Source organism: Lepeophtheirus salmonis, chromosome 4, assembly GCF_016086655.4.
Source record: "Lepeophtheirus salmonis chromosome 4, UVic_Lsal_1.4, whole genome shotgun sequence".
Taxonomy (NCBI): domain Eukaryota; kingdom Metazoa; phylum Arthropoda; class Copepoda; order Siphonostomatoida; family Caligidae; genus Lepeophtheirus; species Lepeophtheirus salmonis.
This window is the reverse complement of record NC_052134.2, coordinates 39,656,751-39,676,064: the sequence shown is the minus strand read 5'-3', so window position 1 is coordinate 39,676,064 and position 19,314 is coordinate 39,656,751. Positions and strand designations below refer to the sequence as shown.

The 19,314-nt window shown below is 28.5% G+C and overlaps 1 protein-coding gene and 1 long non-coding RNA gene across 4 annotated transcripts in view; one reads left to right on the top strand and one right to left on the bottom strand.

The window, feature by feature from the left end:
- Positions 1 to 492: 492 nt before the first annotated feature.
- Positions 493 to 1,790, bottom strand: LOC139905073 (uncharacterized). Its single transcript, XR_011779549.1, has 3 exons — positions 1,625 to 1,790; positions 621 to 1,410; positions 493 to 568 (listed from the first exon to the last, which is right to left on the bottom strand). It is a non-coding gene; the product is annotated as an uncharacterized lncRNA (long non-coding RNA).
- Positions 1,791 to 4,271: 2,481 nt separating this feature from the next.
- Positions 4,272 to 19,314, top strand: part of LOC121115922 (inactive ubiquitin carboxyl-terminal hydrolase MINDY-4B) — a 134,418-nt gene continuing 119,375 nt past the window's right edge. For all 3 annotated transcript variants that reach the window (XM_071887909.1, XM_071887906.1, XM_071887905.1), the window contains exons 1-3: positions 4,272 to 4,379; positions 12,840 to 12,982; positions 16,217 to 16,295. In XM_071887909.1, the coding sequence (XP_071744010.1) occupies positions 12,938 to 12,982; positions 16,217 to 16,295 (124 nt within the window). In that variant the 5' untranslated portion in view covers positions 4,272 to 4,379; positions 12,840 to 12,937. The remainder of the gene's footprint in view (positions 4,380 to 12,839; positions 12,983 to 16,216; positions 16,296 to 19,314) is intronic.

The window sequence follows — 19,314 nt, the reverse complement described above, 5'->3', positions numbered from 1 at the left end:
CATAACTTTTAGGAAATGATCTTGTCTTAGACGAAACAACTATCCATGACGGCAGTATTGATAGGTTGCCCTTATTTAATAAATTTTGAAGATATTAAGAAGGCTGCTAATAGAACAATTACATGTATTGAAGTAAAAAGTCTTAACAACTTTTTGGGCTCAGATGTCTGTGAACAGGGACTAAAGTTTTTCATTATTAGTGGTGCAGACTATTGTATAAAAGCAGTCAAAAACCTTAAGAAACATTTTCTAATGATGTTGATGTCACTTGTTTTACTCATGGTCTGAACAGAATAGCAACGCTCTTTCCTAATTACTTCGAAAATAGCAACACTGGTATCTCTGAAGTAAAATTTTTGTTTCTGAATTCTGATGATCGAAAACGATTAATTAGTACGCCGAGCACTTCAATTCAGTCTCAATGGTATGTATGAAAACAGTGATGCAATCAATAAATAAACAAAATGAACATTTTCCAATCATGGCATATAAAATTTGTACGCAAAATTTAAATGTTTACTAATGATTCAGGCCGTTACATTTTCGTCGAGATTATCATCAATAAAACCTACATAAGAAATCAAATATTAAGATATAATAATATACTTGTATATACCTACATTCATAATCCTAATTAGTTATTTTGCATCTTCATTATATATCCTCTTCATATTCCATAAATAATGATTAACTACTCATTCTAAATAATAAATATAATTAAAGAAAAGAGTAGAGATCTATTAGATCCAATATGCAGAGCTGTATTTCAGTACACCTCTTCAGTGTTCAGGTAAAGTCCGAGTCCTCATGCTCCGGGTCTTTCTATTTCCGAGTCCAAATTATCATATTCCGGGTACATGGGAAAATAAGTGATGCCCACATATACCTTTAGTCATGTCTAAGTCAAGAAAAATATTAAACTTAAATGTGTATTCATGAATGTGGCCCCTACAATTTTCGTCACGGTTATCATTAATAAAACCTACATACCAAGATATAAGACTTACATATAAGAAACCAAATATTAAGATATTATATTACTCTCGGATCTACCTATATTCATAATTCCCCTTAATTATTTTGCATCTTCATGTAGATCCTCTTCATATTTATAAATAATTATTAATTTGTAATTATTTATGCTAAATAGTAAATGCTAAATATAATTAAAGAAAAGAGTAAATATCCAATACTCAGAGCTGTATTTGAGTCCAACTTTTCGGTGTTCAGGTCAAGTCCGAGTCCTCATCCGCCGAGATTTTCTGGTTGTTAGTCCATGAAAGAATAAGTAATGTCTGGATCTAATTGTAGTCTCGTCTAAGGCTCGATATCCTTTCCCACAAGTTTCCTTAATATTTGACACTACTAATTTACTTTTGGACTCAATTGATTTTTGTGATGGCGTAGTAGCTATAAAAAGTAATAAAATAATAATGATGACAGCTTTGGTAAATAAGAACATATGTTTAGGTATGTGACCTGTAATCAGGTAACAACTGAAAAAATCCAGAACCTCTTTTACAATAGCTTTTTAAACATCTCTGATTATATCTTCGCTGTCTAATTATTTTGGAGAAGATACTCAAATAAAGAACAAACTTCTACATTATATTATGATTATTACCTTTTTACGTTCAGTTACAGAAAGCCGGCCCGTGGCATAAGCAGTATAGGCAAATACTAAGAGAGCCGTCCATAAAGGGTTGCCACAAATGAAGAAAAATTCACTTCCACTATTCGTAAAACTAGTGATATAATTATGTCTTAACATAAAAACAACAATTCCAGTTTAATTAACTGCATAGCAAATCGTAAGTAATATTATTAATAAAAATGATACACAGAAAACTGCAAAGTACATGTTGTAAAACATTTCAGTAATAAATGGAAGAGGAAATGCTTGTTCGTCAATCCATGAGTCTTGTCCAATACGAATAATCTATTATGTTCAATGGTATTATAAGTGACAACGGATAATTAAATGCAAAGAATGTTGCCATTTTTGCCTCTTAATCACTTTTCCTTGTTTTTCAAAGACATTTTTTTAATTGCCATTTTTTCCTGACATCTTGTAAAGAGATGAACCTGGAGGTTGAAATCAAACAAAAGTACTTGAAAACCACAAAAAAACAAAAAAAAAAACACTTTGGCTTTGAGTTTCCAGATGAGTCCATTCAAGATGCACTGCAAAAATTGGAAACCACATTTTCTAAATGGGTTTTGAATACTGCCATCTCTTTACTGTATAAGAGATTTCAGAATCTTGAAGAGGTGAATAAAAAGTTTTTTGTGCTCCTCAATTTCACCAACTTGGAAGTAAAATACCTGCTAAAGAAGTGTCAGACCCTCAGTACTGCTCTGACCCATGACAGCTATCCAGACATTGATGAAGTAAAACTTATAGGAAATGCAGAATTTACAACGGTTACCATCAAAGAAACAGCACTTTTGATCTTTTCAACTATATTACAAAGTTTAAATAGTCAATGAAAAAGAAACACACACACATTAATAGTGTTAATTAATTGAACTCAATGTCCTTGAATCAAAAAGCCAATAGCCATATCCCAATTAAAACACTATAAATCATAATTATGCAATGTGATTTTGACCCTAACGTTCAAATCAGCGAATATTAATAATTAAGACAGGTAACATTGTTCAATGCCATATAGTAAATTCCTCAAATCTTTACTCATTTTTGGTCAAATAACTAAATGTTAGTCAAAAAATGGAGATATGTTTCGGATGATTACAATCATCCACTATAGAAAATTTTACAAAATTTAATTTGACGATAATCGTCCACATTGTTGTTTGAAAAAAAAAAAAAATATTTATATTTTTCAAAGTCTAAATTATTAAATTTTATCTGTTTCTTGTTATTATTGAAAATTATTTAAAATTTCTCTTTTCTATAAAAGAAAAAATTCAGGATAAAGATATTTCAATCTTCATAAAGTATTTTTGAAGTAAAATAGATCCTTCCTTAAAATTACCGTTGATTGAGCTCATAGATAAATATATAATGCTTGAGGGTTTTGATGTCGCGTAAGTTCCCCCGATATTTGATACAATTATGACAACATTCCAAACTATAACAGTTCCTCCACAGCACTGGTCTTCAAACCTCTATTGGTTGATATAGCGCTGTCAGGTGTCTTTGTGAGTAAATTACAACTTTGGGTGTCTACAATATATAAATACGGATCTAAGTATTAGAAAAGGTAATGCGGGTCACAAAATTACAAAAGCGTCAATTTTACTTTCCCCATATTTCTGCATAAATATTAATCATATTCAATTAAACTATTTAAGTGTCTAGTATATTTGTGATGTGCTACATGGCAGCCTTTCTTGGTAAGATTGATTGGTTGAAACAGAAAATGGAAAGTGTGTTTTTCCCAATTTTCCAACAAATCTAAGGAGTGGAGCTTCAATAGTCTATTCATGAAACATACCGTCATTAGCCTGGTATAAGGTTGGTTCAACCTTGAGTGTACTGTGAGTTATAACATTTTACATTAAAAAATATTAATTTGATTGTAATCAATTTATACGGCCAAAGCCGAAACTATAATTTTATATTTCTGAGATAATTAAAAATACTGGCTAAGCTTATCTCCTACCCTAACATTCTTCAAATTGTCCGGGTGTTCATTTTCTGTTTCTTTTATTTTAGCATACTGGCAAAACATACTTATATTATGCATCAATCATCATACTACATAATACTTATTTTATGAAATAATTAATTCCAATATTTCCTGTGAATTTCTCGCTGGCGTAAAAATCCCAAAATTCCTCGGAAAACAGGGTTCTGAGATCCGAGGAGATAACCCCTAGTGCATAAGTAAATATACCACATAATTCATAAACGAAATGGTAAAATTGTAATGGTAATTAGCTACTTTATGACGTCACAGATGTAAATCCATGAGATATATGATTTATTTTAATATATTATATTTTGGGTGAATGTCCAACAAAACAGTTAATTCAAGTAATGGTACAAAAGTAAATAGTTCAAGTTCAATTGGTCCCATCATTAAAGAAATAGCACCATCATAAAATGTTTTCGTATTGTTTTGTATTTACAACCAAAAAAACTTTATAAAGGATTATTATACCTTTCTAATGTCCTTTGAAGAAACTATATATGCAATACATACTTGTATATGTATACACTCTAGTAAAAAGTAAAGAACTGTTTTTTTTCTTTGACGCGTCAATCTTTGAAAAAAAACAAACACAAAAACAGAAATGAAGAGGAAATTACATAGATTGTTTTTATGATTATTTTATTTGGAATTCAGTTTGAAGGAACTAATGGTATCAGAGCAATTACATATCTTCTACATACGTAAACACATTAAGACGTAAGCTATTTAAATTTATTGATTACTTATTTCACTAATAAAAAGTTTATATATAAATATTTCATTTGATTTAAGATTTTTATCCGCATTAAACAATAATCCATTTTAATTAACTTTTGACTGTTTCTATTTATGTTACAAGAAGAATTATTATTGTTTTATAAGTATATTACTTAATTATTATATTCTACAAAGAAAGTAGGTTCTTTATGCCTTAATGACATAATAGTTATAATTTATGGACAAATGATTAATTTATTTTACATATTTATAATCACTAAGTGAACGTCTAATTCAGATTAAATAAAAAATACATTGGAATGGTGGCTGTTAATCCAATTTACCATAAAGTCATTTTATTAATATTTGATAGAAGTGTGCGATTTATATGTAAATATCAGAGTTGCAAGAAAGTCTCTATATTGCAAGTCCTAGTAGCTTATTGGTCCCAAGTCTTTTTTAGAGTTATAGACGAAGGAAACGGGAGTAATTTCTTATATTCGGGTTTCAAAATAGTATTTTGTAACAAAAAAGTAATAAAAAAATATCCAAATATTCAGAAAAAGTAATTGCCGGCCAAGAAAAATATCATCTCCTAACCCTATGGTTAGAATACGTAAATTTCTTTCGAGATAATTTCAAATCCATAAATATGTGTTTGTTGTTTTGAGTCCAATTAGTCATAATAAGTCAAAGTAATGGCTATGACCAAATCTTCTTTTTTTAGTAATATATCTAAAAACTTATTCAGACTCGAATTGTACTTTTTCGTGAAAAATATACTTAGTACATAAAAATCAATTAAAATACCATTAGAGTATCAATTCTCGTATTTGCCTCTTTAAATAAGTTCACCAGATTGATTTTGTTTTGTATAAAACTATTGTATAAGAAACAAAATTATTCTTTTTTTAGAAATATTTAACGTTACATATCTAATTTTAGAAATATTTATTAGAATAAAAATACACTTTAAATTTTCGATAATTCATATTATTATGCCTCCATTGAAGAACTGCGATATTTTATACGCCGAAATTTATAAAAATTGCTTCTTATTCCTTTGAATCTACATTTAACCGCCAATACTTTTAAGTATACCCCTGAAACATTAGATCTGATTTGATATAATTCTTTTTATCTTGGTATTGCCTTGTTTAAGATTTATTCATATATTTACCAATTTTTAATCTAGATTCAGTGAATTTAACTAACTGTTTTGCTTTAAAGTCGTTCTTAGCTTTTTCCTTTTGATTTCTTGGTTTTTTTCTTCAATATGAGTACTGAGGCATACAAAAGTATCTACAAAATTACAACATCGTAGCTATTATGTCATATAATAAATGATCATAATATAAACTGATCAGTATTAATTCGTAAATTGAAATGACATCGTAAATGAAAATCTGCTGATACTAGTTATAACTTGTATCAGCAGATTTTACAAGTTAAAATTTGAGTTGAGATTCAGAAATTGGCTAATAGAGGTTAAAAGATTAAAAATAGTTGTGTTAGAGCTGGTGTCACCAACCCTATAGCCGCAACCACTCCGTTGCCCACTAGACTTCTTCTAAAAATATTGTAGATATTGTTCCCTCGCCACTAAACAGGTAAAAAAATATTTGGAAACCAGCTGTAACACTATATTGTCTCATTTAATTTTCGATATAGCCCCTTTTGGCCTCCAAAAGGGCCTCAAGGCGCCTCTTTAAGCCTTGGCACGCCTTTTTTATGTATTTTTTGGACATATCGGACCAGTGTTAGTTTATGGTGGACTTCATGATGTTTTCGTACCTAAAGTTTAAAGGTCTTGGATTCTAGAAGCAACCAGAAGGTGTAGCCTGAAGGGTTTGTGTCGTGTGAATATGGGGCATATTTCCTTTGGACAGAAATCGATGCTATTGCTCAATCATCTTCCAGCAGCATCGGTGGTGTAGGCAGAAGCGCCGTATTGTTGCAGGACCTCATTATCATCTGGGAAGTTAGCCTTAGCTCACAGAAGGAAGCTAGTCTCCAGATTTTATTTACTCCATCAAGAAACACTCGGATATTTGTACGAGAGTTACAGTCCGACGCCCTTTTCTTTGATAACTTAAAAAAAGATAAAAAAATGAAATTTCAACACAATGTTATGAAATATTCAACGTGCCTAACTTTATTTATGCCCGTCTTTGAAAAACTCATCAAAACCGCTCAATTCGCCCATAACGTATTACTCAGATTTCAGTGTTGAAGCCCGAATTGAATCTGTAAAAGTAAAATATTTTAATATAAGTATATTTCTTTTTATATTCTGTTAAAAAATATATGCATACATACATATATGAAAATTGCAATTCATAGAATACATATTTATTAAACTAAGTGACTTTTTCATTATTTTTGCAATTTTCTTTCGACAATTTGTGTAATGTACAATTTAACATGCAATATGTCTTGTTTAATTTAATTACTATCCATGACTTTTCTTGGTAAAGTAAACGTGTTCAACTGCAAGGTTCTATTGAGAGACATCCTAAAAAAAAATAATAGAAACTAAAACTTTCCATTAGAGCCTGATCGAGTTGAACTTTTAGGAGTAAATACCGATTACTTTGGGAGAAAAAAAACTAATAACCAATTAATTATCCTATTAATTTTCTTTAAACAAATACGATATTCTTGAAAATAGTTGCACAGAACCCCATGAATAGAAAATTCAACCAAAATAGAGAGGGTCATTTCGCAGAGTGCAAGGAAACTTATGGTACGTCTAAGTTAAGACCTTTGCTAAAATCAACTGCCTATCATTTAATTTTGGAGAGAGAAAAGAATAACTACTATAAAGGGGAGAACCTTCAAGATTTAAAATAGCATAAGTGTATGGAAACGATTGTAAAATTATATTTAAACATATATTTTATTATGTTTGTTTTTTTAAATTACTCCAAAAGTATCGTTCAGAGAGAGATGATAGAACCAAAAAAATCTATTAAATAATTAGCAAAAAAGAAAGAAAAACAATTATTGGTGCAATAATTTTTTCCTTTCTAATATTAAAAATGTTATTTTTCTCTACGTTTTTCCCATCAAGACTACATTAAATTAACTCATTTAGGGACACATCTATAATTTTTTTCAGGGTGTTTAATTTTTTCTCTTATTTCCCTATTTATATCCCATTTTTTCCAACTCAAACATGAAATTAATTATTTTATGGAAAATAATGATAATGACTTTCGTTTTTTCTCCATTTTTTGTGATCGGCCTTTCTTCACAAAATTTTAGAAGCATTTATCGAATGACTTCATTTTAAGAAAATATGCTATATTTAAAATGACTTTCTTAAGAAAATACCAAACATTGTTATGGTATTTTTTAAGAAATAGTGTCCATATTTCTTTCATTAACGTTTTTTTTTAAATAAATATTTATTTATATTTAAAAGCATGTTATATAAAAATATAAAGGTGAATTCTTTTAGATTTTTTGAAGAAGTTTGTGTGTTTTTTTTTTTTAATTACTATGAATTGTAATTACATGTAGTTTAACAATGTGTATGATCAACACATCAATCTTTTACTTTATTTAGGTTATATCTAGATATGGGTCTGTGTCAAAATATTTTCCAATCCCATATTTACAAATGATTAGATATACTTGTCAGCCTAAATGCATTTGTTTTGTTTTTTCACAATTGGTTGGTTTCGTTTGCCAACAGATTCATATCCTAAGGATACAATTTATAAAAAAAATCTAAACTAGATATTTAGTTATAAGTAGCTTTTCAGTAACAAAACATTTATTAGGCTCTGGAATCTTACTGGTCATTTTGGAGTTGTAATAATTAAAATAATCGATCATTCTTTTTATGTTAATGAGAGCCAGTACTAGGATTTTTCTCTGGAAGAGTTTTTGAAATATATATTTCACTGATTTGAGGTGACTTTTTGTTTTTTGTTTGTTGTTTCTTTTCAATTTTTACCTAAAATAATTTAATGAATTTTTGATTAAATAATTTGGATAATTTTCAATATAATTACATTTATATATATATAAAGTATTATTTATTTTTTGAATGACCTTTTTGTAATACTTTTTCTGGTCTCCGGCGATATTAAGTATAATGACATTTTTTTTAAATTAATAATTATATGTATTTTTAATTTTCCTTTTTCTGGAAATAGGTATATTTTATTTTTTCAAAATAGCTTCGTAACTATTCATTTTGCCACGACAAAAAAATATTTAAAATTTTCACGAAAATACCCTCCTTGCAACGGCCTTGTTTTTAGCCCTTGCTTGTTAATACTTTACTTGATCAAATAATGCTTTTCAGAAATAAATTTATTTGGATAAAAAATATTGGAATAGGGATTCATCAATTTTATCCTGGTTTAGTAATGTTAGCAAGATGGCCGTATAATAAAAAAGAGAGATATTTTTATGAAAAAAAACTTGAAAAACTTGAATAATTAATAAAAATCATCTTGGACTTTTTACCAGGTTTACAACGAAGGAAAATATTCTGTCGCACTTTTTTTAAGAAGTACGTATGTCATAGCAGATGAATTCATTCATTCATCTGAATAGTCTGCCTACAAAAATGGAACAACAATTTATTTTCTTTTTTCTGATTGGAGCAAATACTTAAGTTTCTATGAATTTTCACCTATATTAATACAATGGAGATATTGGATATTTTGCCATGTATATTGTTTTCCAATTTCACTTCAATATATTGGCCTACGTTTGTTATAAACAATACATACGGAAAATATTCAGAAAGACAAAAATAATTGATCCCTGTTGTAATGATTTTTGCCGCAGCCAAAGGATTTGTTGTTGATTGGCTACCATTTCGGAGATTTTGAATTTTTAAAGTTAAATAATTTTATATTTATCCATAAATAAAAATTATTTTTTTGGGGTTCTGAAGAAACCTACAAAGAATATTTCAAGGGCACATTTTATCTTTTTTTTCCCAAACCAATGATCACAATGTTGAGTTTTTTATTTTTTTTCAATGTCGTAATACATTGTTTGTTTTTTAAAGAAAGATTTAGGGATACAATAAAGATCACATTCTTAATTGTATAACGTTCATAATGTTATTTCATTTTATTATTCTTGCATCAAAAATAACAAATAACAGCTTTGATTAACATTTTTCATTAGTACAAACACTCTAATGGTACTTTATTCATAACTTAAAATCTTTTATTATCGTTGGAAATTTGCATTTTTTTTTTGTCAAAAATGTACAATACAAAAAATACACACATGAAATCAAATCAAGATCAATAGCAGCGATATTAGAATAAAATCAAAGCAATACGTGGTCTCAGGGCTGGTGCTATGGTGGTGTCAAATTTGGAAGGCCTGTTAAAAATTTTATGATTTAGTAATGGATAAAAATATTACTTTGTAAAAAAAAAGTCATTTAATTAAATATTGACACTGTCTAGGAAAAAAAGGTCGAAAAAATAGCTTGACCTCTTTAAAAAAAGTCGTTAAAATTAATATTGTTTTCTATTAAAAATTATTTATTAAGAAAAACATAGCAGTTTAAGTAAAATTCTAGATATTTTTTTAAAAATTGGAACTTGTTTATTACTCGTTAGAGAACATTATTTATGAATTTGAGCATATTTGTCCTCAATTACACGCCTCACGCGATCACAGAACATTTTATGCACGTTGACAACGTGGGGATTCGAAATCGATCGCCACTCTTTCTCAACCGACTGCGTTAGGGACTCAATACTGCTTTTGACGTTGTCTAAATGCCTTGCTTTCATCAGATATTGTAGTCAATGGGATTCAGGTCAGGGCTCTGCAGTAGCCAGAAATCCTTCGTCCAGAACTCCATTTTTTTACCATCCAATTCTGTACAATTTTTTCTGTATGTGAAGGAGTTGCTGAAAACAATAATTAGCTTTCTTTGATTGCTTTGTGATCTCGCCAACCTAGGGAAGCACTTTTTTGCAAAATGTAATCCTTACAAATCAATCTGTATCTAACGAGGAACCAAATTGGCTTCATTTTGTGACATTCAGGTGAAACAATGCCGACCATCATTACTGAGGTCGGATGTTTGTTGATATACACTTTACGGAGGTGGCGGTTGATTTCTACAAAATATACGACTCAATCATTTTTCCTATTGTATGCAGGATCAACTATAAATTTCTTCTCGTCCGAGCAGATCAAAATTTGGTTTCTGTGATACTTCAGGTCAGGTATAGCTTTTTGCACCGATCAAATCGTAATTTCTGTTGTTGTTGAGTGAACAAGGGTCGTTCAATATGTAAAAGAGTCTTGCTACCTGCTTTTTTACGGTACTGTACACTGTGGAAAGGCTAACCGATCGCTTCTTCGCCAGGTCCGTCATCTTCATATTCTAATTTTTCAAAAACCTTTTTTAGCCGTTTCAGACTTTAATTTAATTGGCTTCCACTTCCATGACAATCACTGATATCTTCACCATTGTTGACCTTAATCCTGACCCTCCAGACAGTGTTCCTGCAGACATTAAGGGTATTAACAATATCAGAATAGTTAAATCCGGTGCGGACTAAACGAGCCACTTCTTGCCTTTTTTACGTAATTTTCATTAATATTTATCCTAGAGACTTGGTAAATTAAATGTTCAAAAGGTAAACAATCAGCTGTTCTTTTTTGTTAACGCAACTTTTGGATAAAAATAACCAAAACCTCTTAAAAGGCAATTAAAGTCAAGTTCCAAAACTTTTTGATGGCTTGGTAAGTTGAGAGGGAATAGTAAATGTCACTTGTCATTATTGAACAATATTCGAGACTAATAAATATGATTATACCGAATGTCATCAAATATCGTCCATTTGTCAGATGATAACAGTTGTATCAAAAGAAAATAATAGAAAGGATACAACGGTTCAATAAAGAAACACATCTCGGAAATATAAAACTTTGAACTTCAATATATATTGATATCATTTTTTAACCAAATATTTTTCAGCAAATAATCCGCTCATGGGACGAATTGTTTAATAGTGACGTCTCTTAAAATGATCCAAATCATTTCTTTAATAAATAAATATAAACTACTACGTAGCCTAGAAAATAATTACTGGCGAAAAGAGTTATTCATAAAACTTTTTCAAAGGTTGCATATTATTGACGTATATAAGAAGTCAATATTGACTACGAACAAAATAAGAAGTGTATGTTGTATGTACATAATATGTACTTTATTAGAACATTATATATTCAATTATTTTTATGACTGGAGTGCATGAAACTTTGTTCTATGTAATTACTAATTATCTTGCAAAGAAATAAATAACTTTGTTATTTATAATATGAAAGAGTAAAACTATTACTATTATTATGAAAAGGTCCAGAAGAATAAAAAAGTCTTGTTGATTTATTTAAGTTTTCTTTGAAAAAAGACACTAATAATAAAATAATTCATTCGCTTTATTTGTGTGTCAAGGTTTCTTTTTGCAAGGTCAAAAAAAAAAAAAAAAAAAAAAAAATCGTGCAATACTACTCTTATTAAAAAAAAATCACTAATCATTTTATAAACAAAATTAGCTGTCAAATACTGTGACAGGAAGACATTTGATAATTACATAAAATGATTTCAAACTTTCTACTTCGAATCAACTTCTATGGAATTTGGTGGTAACTTAAGATAAATAATTTTTAATTTTCTTTTCTGAGATATTTTTTATGGTATATATTTTTAAATTTTGATAGCAGAATTTCATTTTTTGGGAAATTTATTATAAGTTTGAATATATATAAAACAAGATATAGTGTAAATAACTCTTGCTAAGAGACAACTTTATACAAGTAAAAAAAAAAGAAGGGAATTATAAAATTGCTCGGTACAGACGAAATTGAGTTAGAAACAACCTTATCACAAATAATTTTCAGTGTATGTATTACCGAATTAAGATTTAACTCAATACTCAGATATCATCACCTACTTAAATTTAAAATTTTATATAATGTGAAATACATTATCTTATGCTCATCCAATTGAAAGTAGAAAATCTTGCTTATCAATTCAATAAACTTGTACCAAAAATGAGATAAAATTTATAACCATTCAAAATAAAAATATAAGTTTAAGTTGGATGCTAGTATTGTATAGTATGAGATTTAATACAGTTGTTCTTAATTTTTGTCGTGTAGTTTATCTTTTCGAATTAAAAAAATAATAAGGGATAAAAAACTTTTTAAAGTAAATATTATATCCATAGATTATTATTATATGTCAACATTTATCCCATAAAATAGTAAAAATGAGCATTGGGAATAAATTTACCCTATATAAAATATCCTAGATTTATATGGCGATTTTTATACATTATAGTTAAAAAAACAATTTTCTGATATATTTGTGTACTTCCTTGTAATATTACTATCTATACGTTTTTTGTAGTATAAATTAATTCATAGTATTTTTCTACTCCTCTTAAATGCACTAAGGATTCAATAACTTATAACGTATAGTTAAAGCTACACTCGTAGATACAAACAAATATAATTAAAGTATAAAGAAGATCGAATACTTAATAATATTCAATATGGCATCGAACTTTCAATCAAAAATCAAGGCTGGAACAGCTAATGTAAGTAATTTTTAAATAATTAATGCTACAATATTAAGTAAAACCATGTCTTATAATACTACTAATTGTGCCAGGCAAATTATATAATTTTAGTTACATATCTTAAGGTCTAATGAAGTTGAAGATGGATATATGTATATTAATTCAACAAAATATTACTTAACTTGAAATATTAAAGCTAATTGATTATTAATGTTTCACTCTTTATTGTACATTTATTAAACAATAATATATAAAATATCATAATTGTATTTGTGATCTATCAAGACCTTCCGTGCCTTTCACTAATCCTATGACTAAGCCAAAATTTAAAAGGTTTCCCTAAATATGTGGATCCGCAGTCAAGGCTTCTAGCTCTGGTTGGGGAAGTTTAATTTTGTTAAATTTGAAATAATAAAAAAGAAAAGATTCAACCATTTACGGAAATGGTATATTAAAAAAAAATGAAAACATTTTTTACTGAAGTACGCTGTATTTGCTAAATCCATCCTTTAATTTTTTTCTCTTCATATTTTTTGACCTTAGAGGCTTTCGGAATGGTTCCTGAGCCGTTGTTAATCTTGTCCTTAAGTGATTGAACGTTAGAAGGTCTCCTAGAATTAGTTTGTACTACAAATCAAACCTAATTACACACACATTAAATATAATTTTACCACCAAGGGTAAAAATTTTACATATATAAAAAAGATGTTAAAAAAAGTTAAAAAAAATTATCAAACTTTTAAAGACAATGTTCGTAAATGGTTGAAATCTGTTCTTTTCAATGATAAAAAAATTAATAAAATTGGGCAACTTATACCGAAATTAGGAGCCTTGATTTTGTATCCAGATTTTTGATGGTTCCTGTATGTTCAAGAGACACTTGTTGAGAAAAGTGATTCTAGTTTTAGATATTTTGTTTTCTTCAATGGTAGATAGCTGATCGTTAATTAGTCCTAAACTAAGAATAAAGGAAACTATTATCGTACATGAAAGATTTTATCTAATTCAATTGCAATATTGAAGTATCTTTAGTGAAAACAACACCAGTTAGTGTGTTTTTTTAACTTTGAGACGTTTATGTGGCCCAAAAATAGGGACAAAATCGTTTTTAAGTCCCTTTTATTTCCAATACAACCGTACTTATCATCAAACTTTTTAGACTGTAACTAAGTTCTTTATTTGTCGTGACTTTACGTTTCCATACATTTATAAATACTATGCTAAAACGATTTATAAATGGAAATATCCATATCAGATAAATACAATGATAAAAAGGTACAAATATGAACTTTTACTATAACATTTTGAATTTATTGCATTATTAGAGGGGCACAGTACACACATTCACCTAAGGGCTCGAAAAGTGTAATCTTTGGAGTTTTGGTGAGTAAATTAAGACATTAAAATAAGATTATGGGATCACAAAATATTTGTTTTGTTATCCTATATGAAAATTAAAATATAATTCAATATTTTAAAGATAGACAATTCTAATTAGAGAATTAAATCATCTTCAATCGATATAATTAATGAAATAACTTAAAAACAGACAAACAACGTTTAATTTTTTTTTAAATGTATATTTAGCTAAATATTTTTTTATTAACAATTCAATCTTCAAAGCTCATGGAGCCACAAAAAAGCTCATACATATCTGTGATAATACGCTCAAAGGGTCTATTACGATCCTATTATCACCTACATCACAACGTTTCAAATCATAATGATGAGCAAGAAGAAACTATTTTAGCAAAATCGGAGTATAATCGACGCCGTAAATCCATCCTAAATATACTCTCATGTGATGATGATCCGGTATATTCTCATGTTGAACGTAGATTGCTAAAAAACCTCATTGTGAATGTCTATTCCCTAAAGCCATTTTTTAATAATTAGTTATATATATGTATGGTGCTGTTTGTAGTTAAATTATTATATGTTTAAATTATAGAGTTTTGAGATTGCTCGTGAAACTTTGTCAAATAACTGAAATAAAATAGGAGATAAATTAAATTAAATAGATTAAATATATGGCATTTGTTTAGTTTGTAGTACTATAAACAAAACTGTAAGCCATGATGACCGCATGTTCAATTTTTGTTCAAACTAGTAAGTAAATTAAATAATTCAAATTTCTTGACTTACCATTCATATATTATGACATAATATACAATTATAGAAATATTCATAACTTGGACTGTGATCAAGAAAAAAATATGAACCTCATTAGTCATACAGTGTATTGCCTACAAGGAGAAAATTTATTTTATCATTATTATTTATTTTAAAAGATGTTTCAAATATTCATAATCCCTGACTTCATTGGCAAGTAAACAGTGACGTATTTGAAAAGAGTAAATTGAAACAGGAATTGAATTTGACAATTTCTAAACTTGGTGCTTTAATTTATAGAACGTTTTGACTGACATAATAAATTGCATCATAATTGAATAAGACACCATGGGGGCTCAAAATCAATATTTTTATTACATAAAATGAATAATTTTCCAGTAAATCTTGATTAAACTTCATGAAATGGCTTTAGGAATAAAAAAATACTTAACATCTCCATTGAATCTACTTGATGTCAATGGTAAATACTTATTTTTAAATAAAATAAATGTAATATGAACTAAAAATCCTAAAAAATAGCTATATTTGTACTTTTTTTTTTTGATCGATTAGAGACCAGAAAGGAAGAATAATTAGGAAAAAACATCTTATTATTTCCATTGTAATAGTTCATTTTGATGTATAACGCGGAAATCAGATTATGAAACAATGTAAATACATATTTTTAATGCATTTTAGGGTAAGATATCAATATTATTAAACTAGACATTAGAGGTTTAAATTTTGATAAACAGCAAGGTTTAAGGTCTTTTTTTTTTTGGTTGGTCCCATTTTGACGTCCAATATTTTTCTTAATATTAATTAAGAAAAGAGTGTTCATTATTACAAAATTGGTTGTTTAGGTTCAAAAAATGGATAACATCAACAATGTTTACGTCATGTTAAAACACTCTATGAATTTGATTAAGTAACGTCAAGAAGCAATTGGTTGAATTAATGTTGTAGAAATATTAGATCAAACATCTTTTCTCTTACATACATGCTACTAGGTATACATATTTCAGTTATTGACAAAGTTTCTCAAACTATCAGAAAATACTACAAAACAAAATATACCTATAATATAGCCATAAATGTTTCTATGCCATTATTATTTAAATTGATTATTCATATTCTTAGGGTTCAAAGAAGTCTCTTTTCCAAGTAAAAATATCCAAATTAATAAAGTCTGACTCTCAGGTTTTTTCATCTGCACCACGTAAGTAATGCTAAGTCAATATTTTTGTTACAAAATAAATTTGAAAAGTTGATATTTTTTTGCAATTAAAAGTTATGTATTTGTATTATTATTCTTTCCCTAAAAGGGGCTGTTATATGTATGTATATAGCTTGGATGAAACAGGTTCTAACTCACTGGTTCATGGGTCTTGACAGATCTTTACTCAGCAGTTCACGGATTACTGCAGGTCTTATGCGAAATGTACGTAACTTTCTGTGAAATCCGGTGGTTATAATTATGTACCAACGTTAGATTTAATAAATTGCAATCATGAAAAGTTAATTATGGCAAAATGTACATAATAAATATTTCTATCAAAAGAAAAAAAAAAGAGAAAAAAATTTCAAATTATTTATTTTTGAAAAAACAGCAGTCTTAAAATAGTGACTTCATGAAATTTTGTTAGTATACCAAATTTTATGTGTATTTTAAGTCCTGTCTTATCAATGAAAATTTAGTTCTTTTTTTCATCTGATGACGAACACTTGATGAACCCCTTTCTTGTATCACGCAATCTTGTCTCCAAAAGGAATTGAAAAAAAAAGAAGTTAGACATCAACTGGTAGTTAGCCAATTCATACCAATTATGGAATTATTTTTAAACAATGATTGTTAGTTGTTCGTTACTTAAAAAGAGCTAATTCGAATTCAACAAATCAACATCCAAAACACCGATAATAGACAACTGACAAAAATACAATATACATTTTGATGGTAATGAGGTGAAGTCAAAGTAAGCTGTTTTAATTTTGTTCAACCACGATATGTGTCATTCCAACATAGCATAAATAAATATGGTGTGGTATTTGGAGGCAAAAATCACCCAGATTGATAAATTAAGTATCATATAATTACATATTCCTAACGTTGAAAATATATCCCTAAATTACAAGCTACATGAGGTTATTATAATTATTTTATTATAAATTTAAATTCTTTATTTGTAAAAAAATTACGTTAGCTTTCTAATTCAAATTTATCTCCATAAATGAGGTTTTTTTTTGCCACAGTAGGTTACTTGAATTAACTAGTGTTTTTCTAGACAGTATTTAAAACTTATTGTCATAGTTGTACATATCTTTAAAGGGATCTCCGCATGGACAGACAAGTTGGTCTTAATTGAGAGAGATTATCCTGAGTGAATATGTGTAAATGTAGTCCTGAAAAATATTCTATCGCATTGAATATCAGCCCTTTAAAGTTAAATTTTGATAGTTTGTGACGTCAAGTTTCCACCTCGGTTATTCTCAGTTTCATATGACGTCATGTACTCATTTTAAAACTAGGCGTCCGATATTTGCTTACTTAATCCCAAAACTTATAAATTTGAAAGAATATCTCGGCAGAATGGTTGTGTTTTACTTTTCAATCAATTTGCAATCTGGATGAGTAAATGAATTAGCTTCTTCAAGGCACCTCTTGATTGTGTCATCCTAGGCATGTTCTTGATATTGAGATTTGGAGAAGGATAAAAGATGGATTGGAACCAGATTTGTATTTCAATTCAACTTTTCCGAGTCCAATTCAATCCCGAGTCATCGGAGTATCGAGTTTAAGTCAAGTCCACGTCTTCGCTGATTTCGATTCTTCCTGGTATCGAGTCGGCGTTGTACTGATTTAAGTCCTTATCGTATTGAGTCCGATTCAAGTCCTCAGCAATAACTTATTTTTTATGAATACATATTCAATCTCAGGAGAACAATATCTATCATTTAAGATCAACTTATCTGAGCATACCGGGATCCCTTTAAAAGTAAAATATCAACAATGGAGTATGAACGTTGTTTACTTATATTTATTTGCAAACAAAGCAACATAGGGTGGCACCGTCTTGTGGTCAAATAATACACCTCCCTGAATGATAATATTAATAAGTAAGAATAACATGTACATATGTTTATCACATAGAAGGTGTTGTCAAAATTGCTCTGATTTGGTCACACCAACATGCAGATTCATTATATTTATTTAGTTTGCTGATTACCTATTACTTTATATTGTACGAGCGGTAGTACCCGACATTGCCTGCAGTTATATGCCGTTGACAACATGTTTTTTTTTTAAATATGAACTATAACACCCAAAAATATCCTTGGTGTTATTCTCTGTTTTTCATGAGCAACACTAGCACATAGCTACTCACTCAATACTCAAGAATAAATATAAAATAATAACAGGTTGATAAAAAAAAAAAATATTTTGATGAATCAGCTCATTTCTGAACCTCATTAAAAAAACATTCATTTTTTAAAATTTTATATAAAGTACTTCCCGTTTTTTTTATCCTTTTTAATATGAGTTGAACTAAACGAATGCAAGATTTCATTTATTTTATACAGTGCTCCTTGTATATTATGCTCCCTTTTTTCTTTATAATGAATTGGTATTCCCGTACAAATCAGGGAGCACTATATACGGTGCAACCGGTAACAGGTTTTAAAACATTCATAAATTATTTCTTAGTCGGTATACAGCTCTTAAGTTGAACAAATGTTACTTTTTAAATACTTTTTCCCGACGATTAGTTAGATTTTTTTTGTGAAATAACCATTGTTTCACTCAAATCAGTCAAATTGTATTAACTCACTGAATACTCAAATTGTACCTCATGGGCACATAATGAAATGCCCCATTTTTTTTTATTAGAACATCCTTTTAGAGTGAAGGAAGCAAAAATGGATGGTATTATAAATACTCAAGAGTGCAATAATATTTAAATTTTGAGATCGTCTATTGTTAATTAATTGTATTTTATGTTTTACAATAATTAATAGTTTGCTAACTCATAATATATCTTGGATTTGAGAAACTTTAAATAGTACATACTGTTATTTAGAGACAAGTCCAACCAGACAAACACATGGAAATAATTACATATTGGTTGTCAATCAAATACTTCTGGGGCCTTTTTGTTTTTTTATTTGGAGTTTGTTCTATAACAATGCATAATACTAATTTCAAAAATTGACCATTTCAGTTTAATTTCTTTGGACCTCCC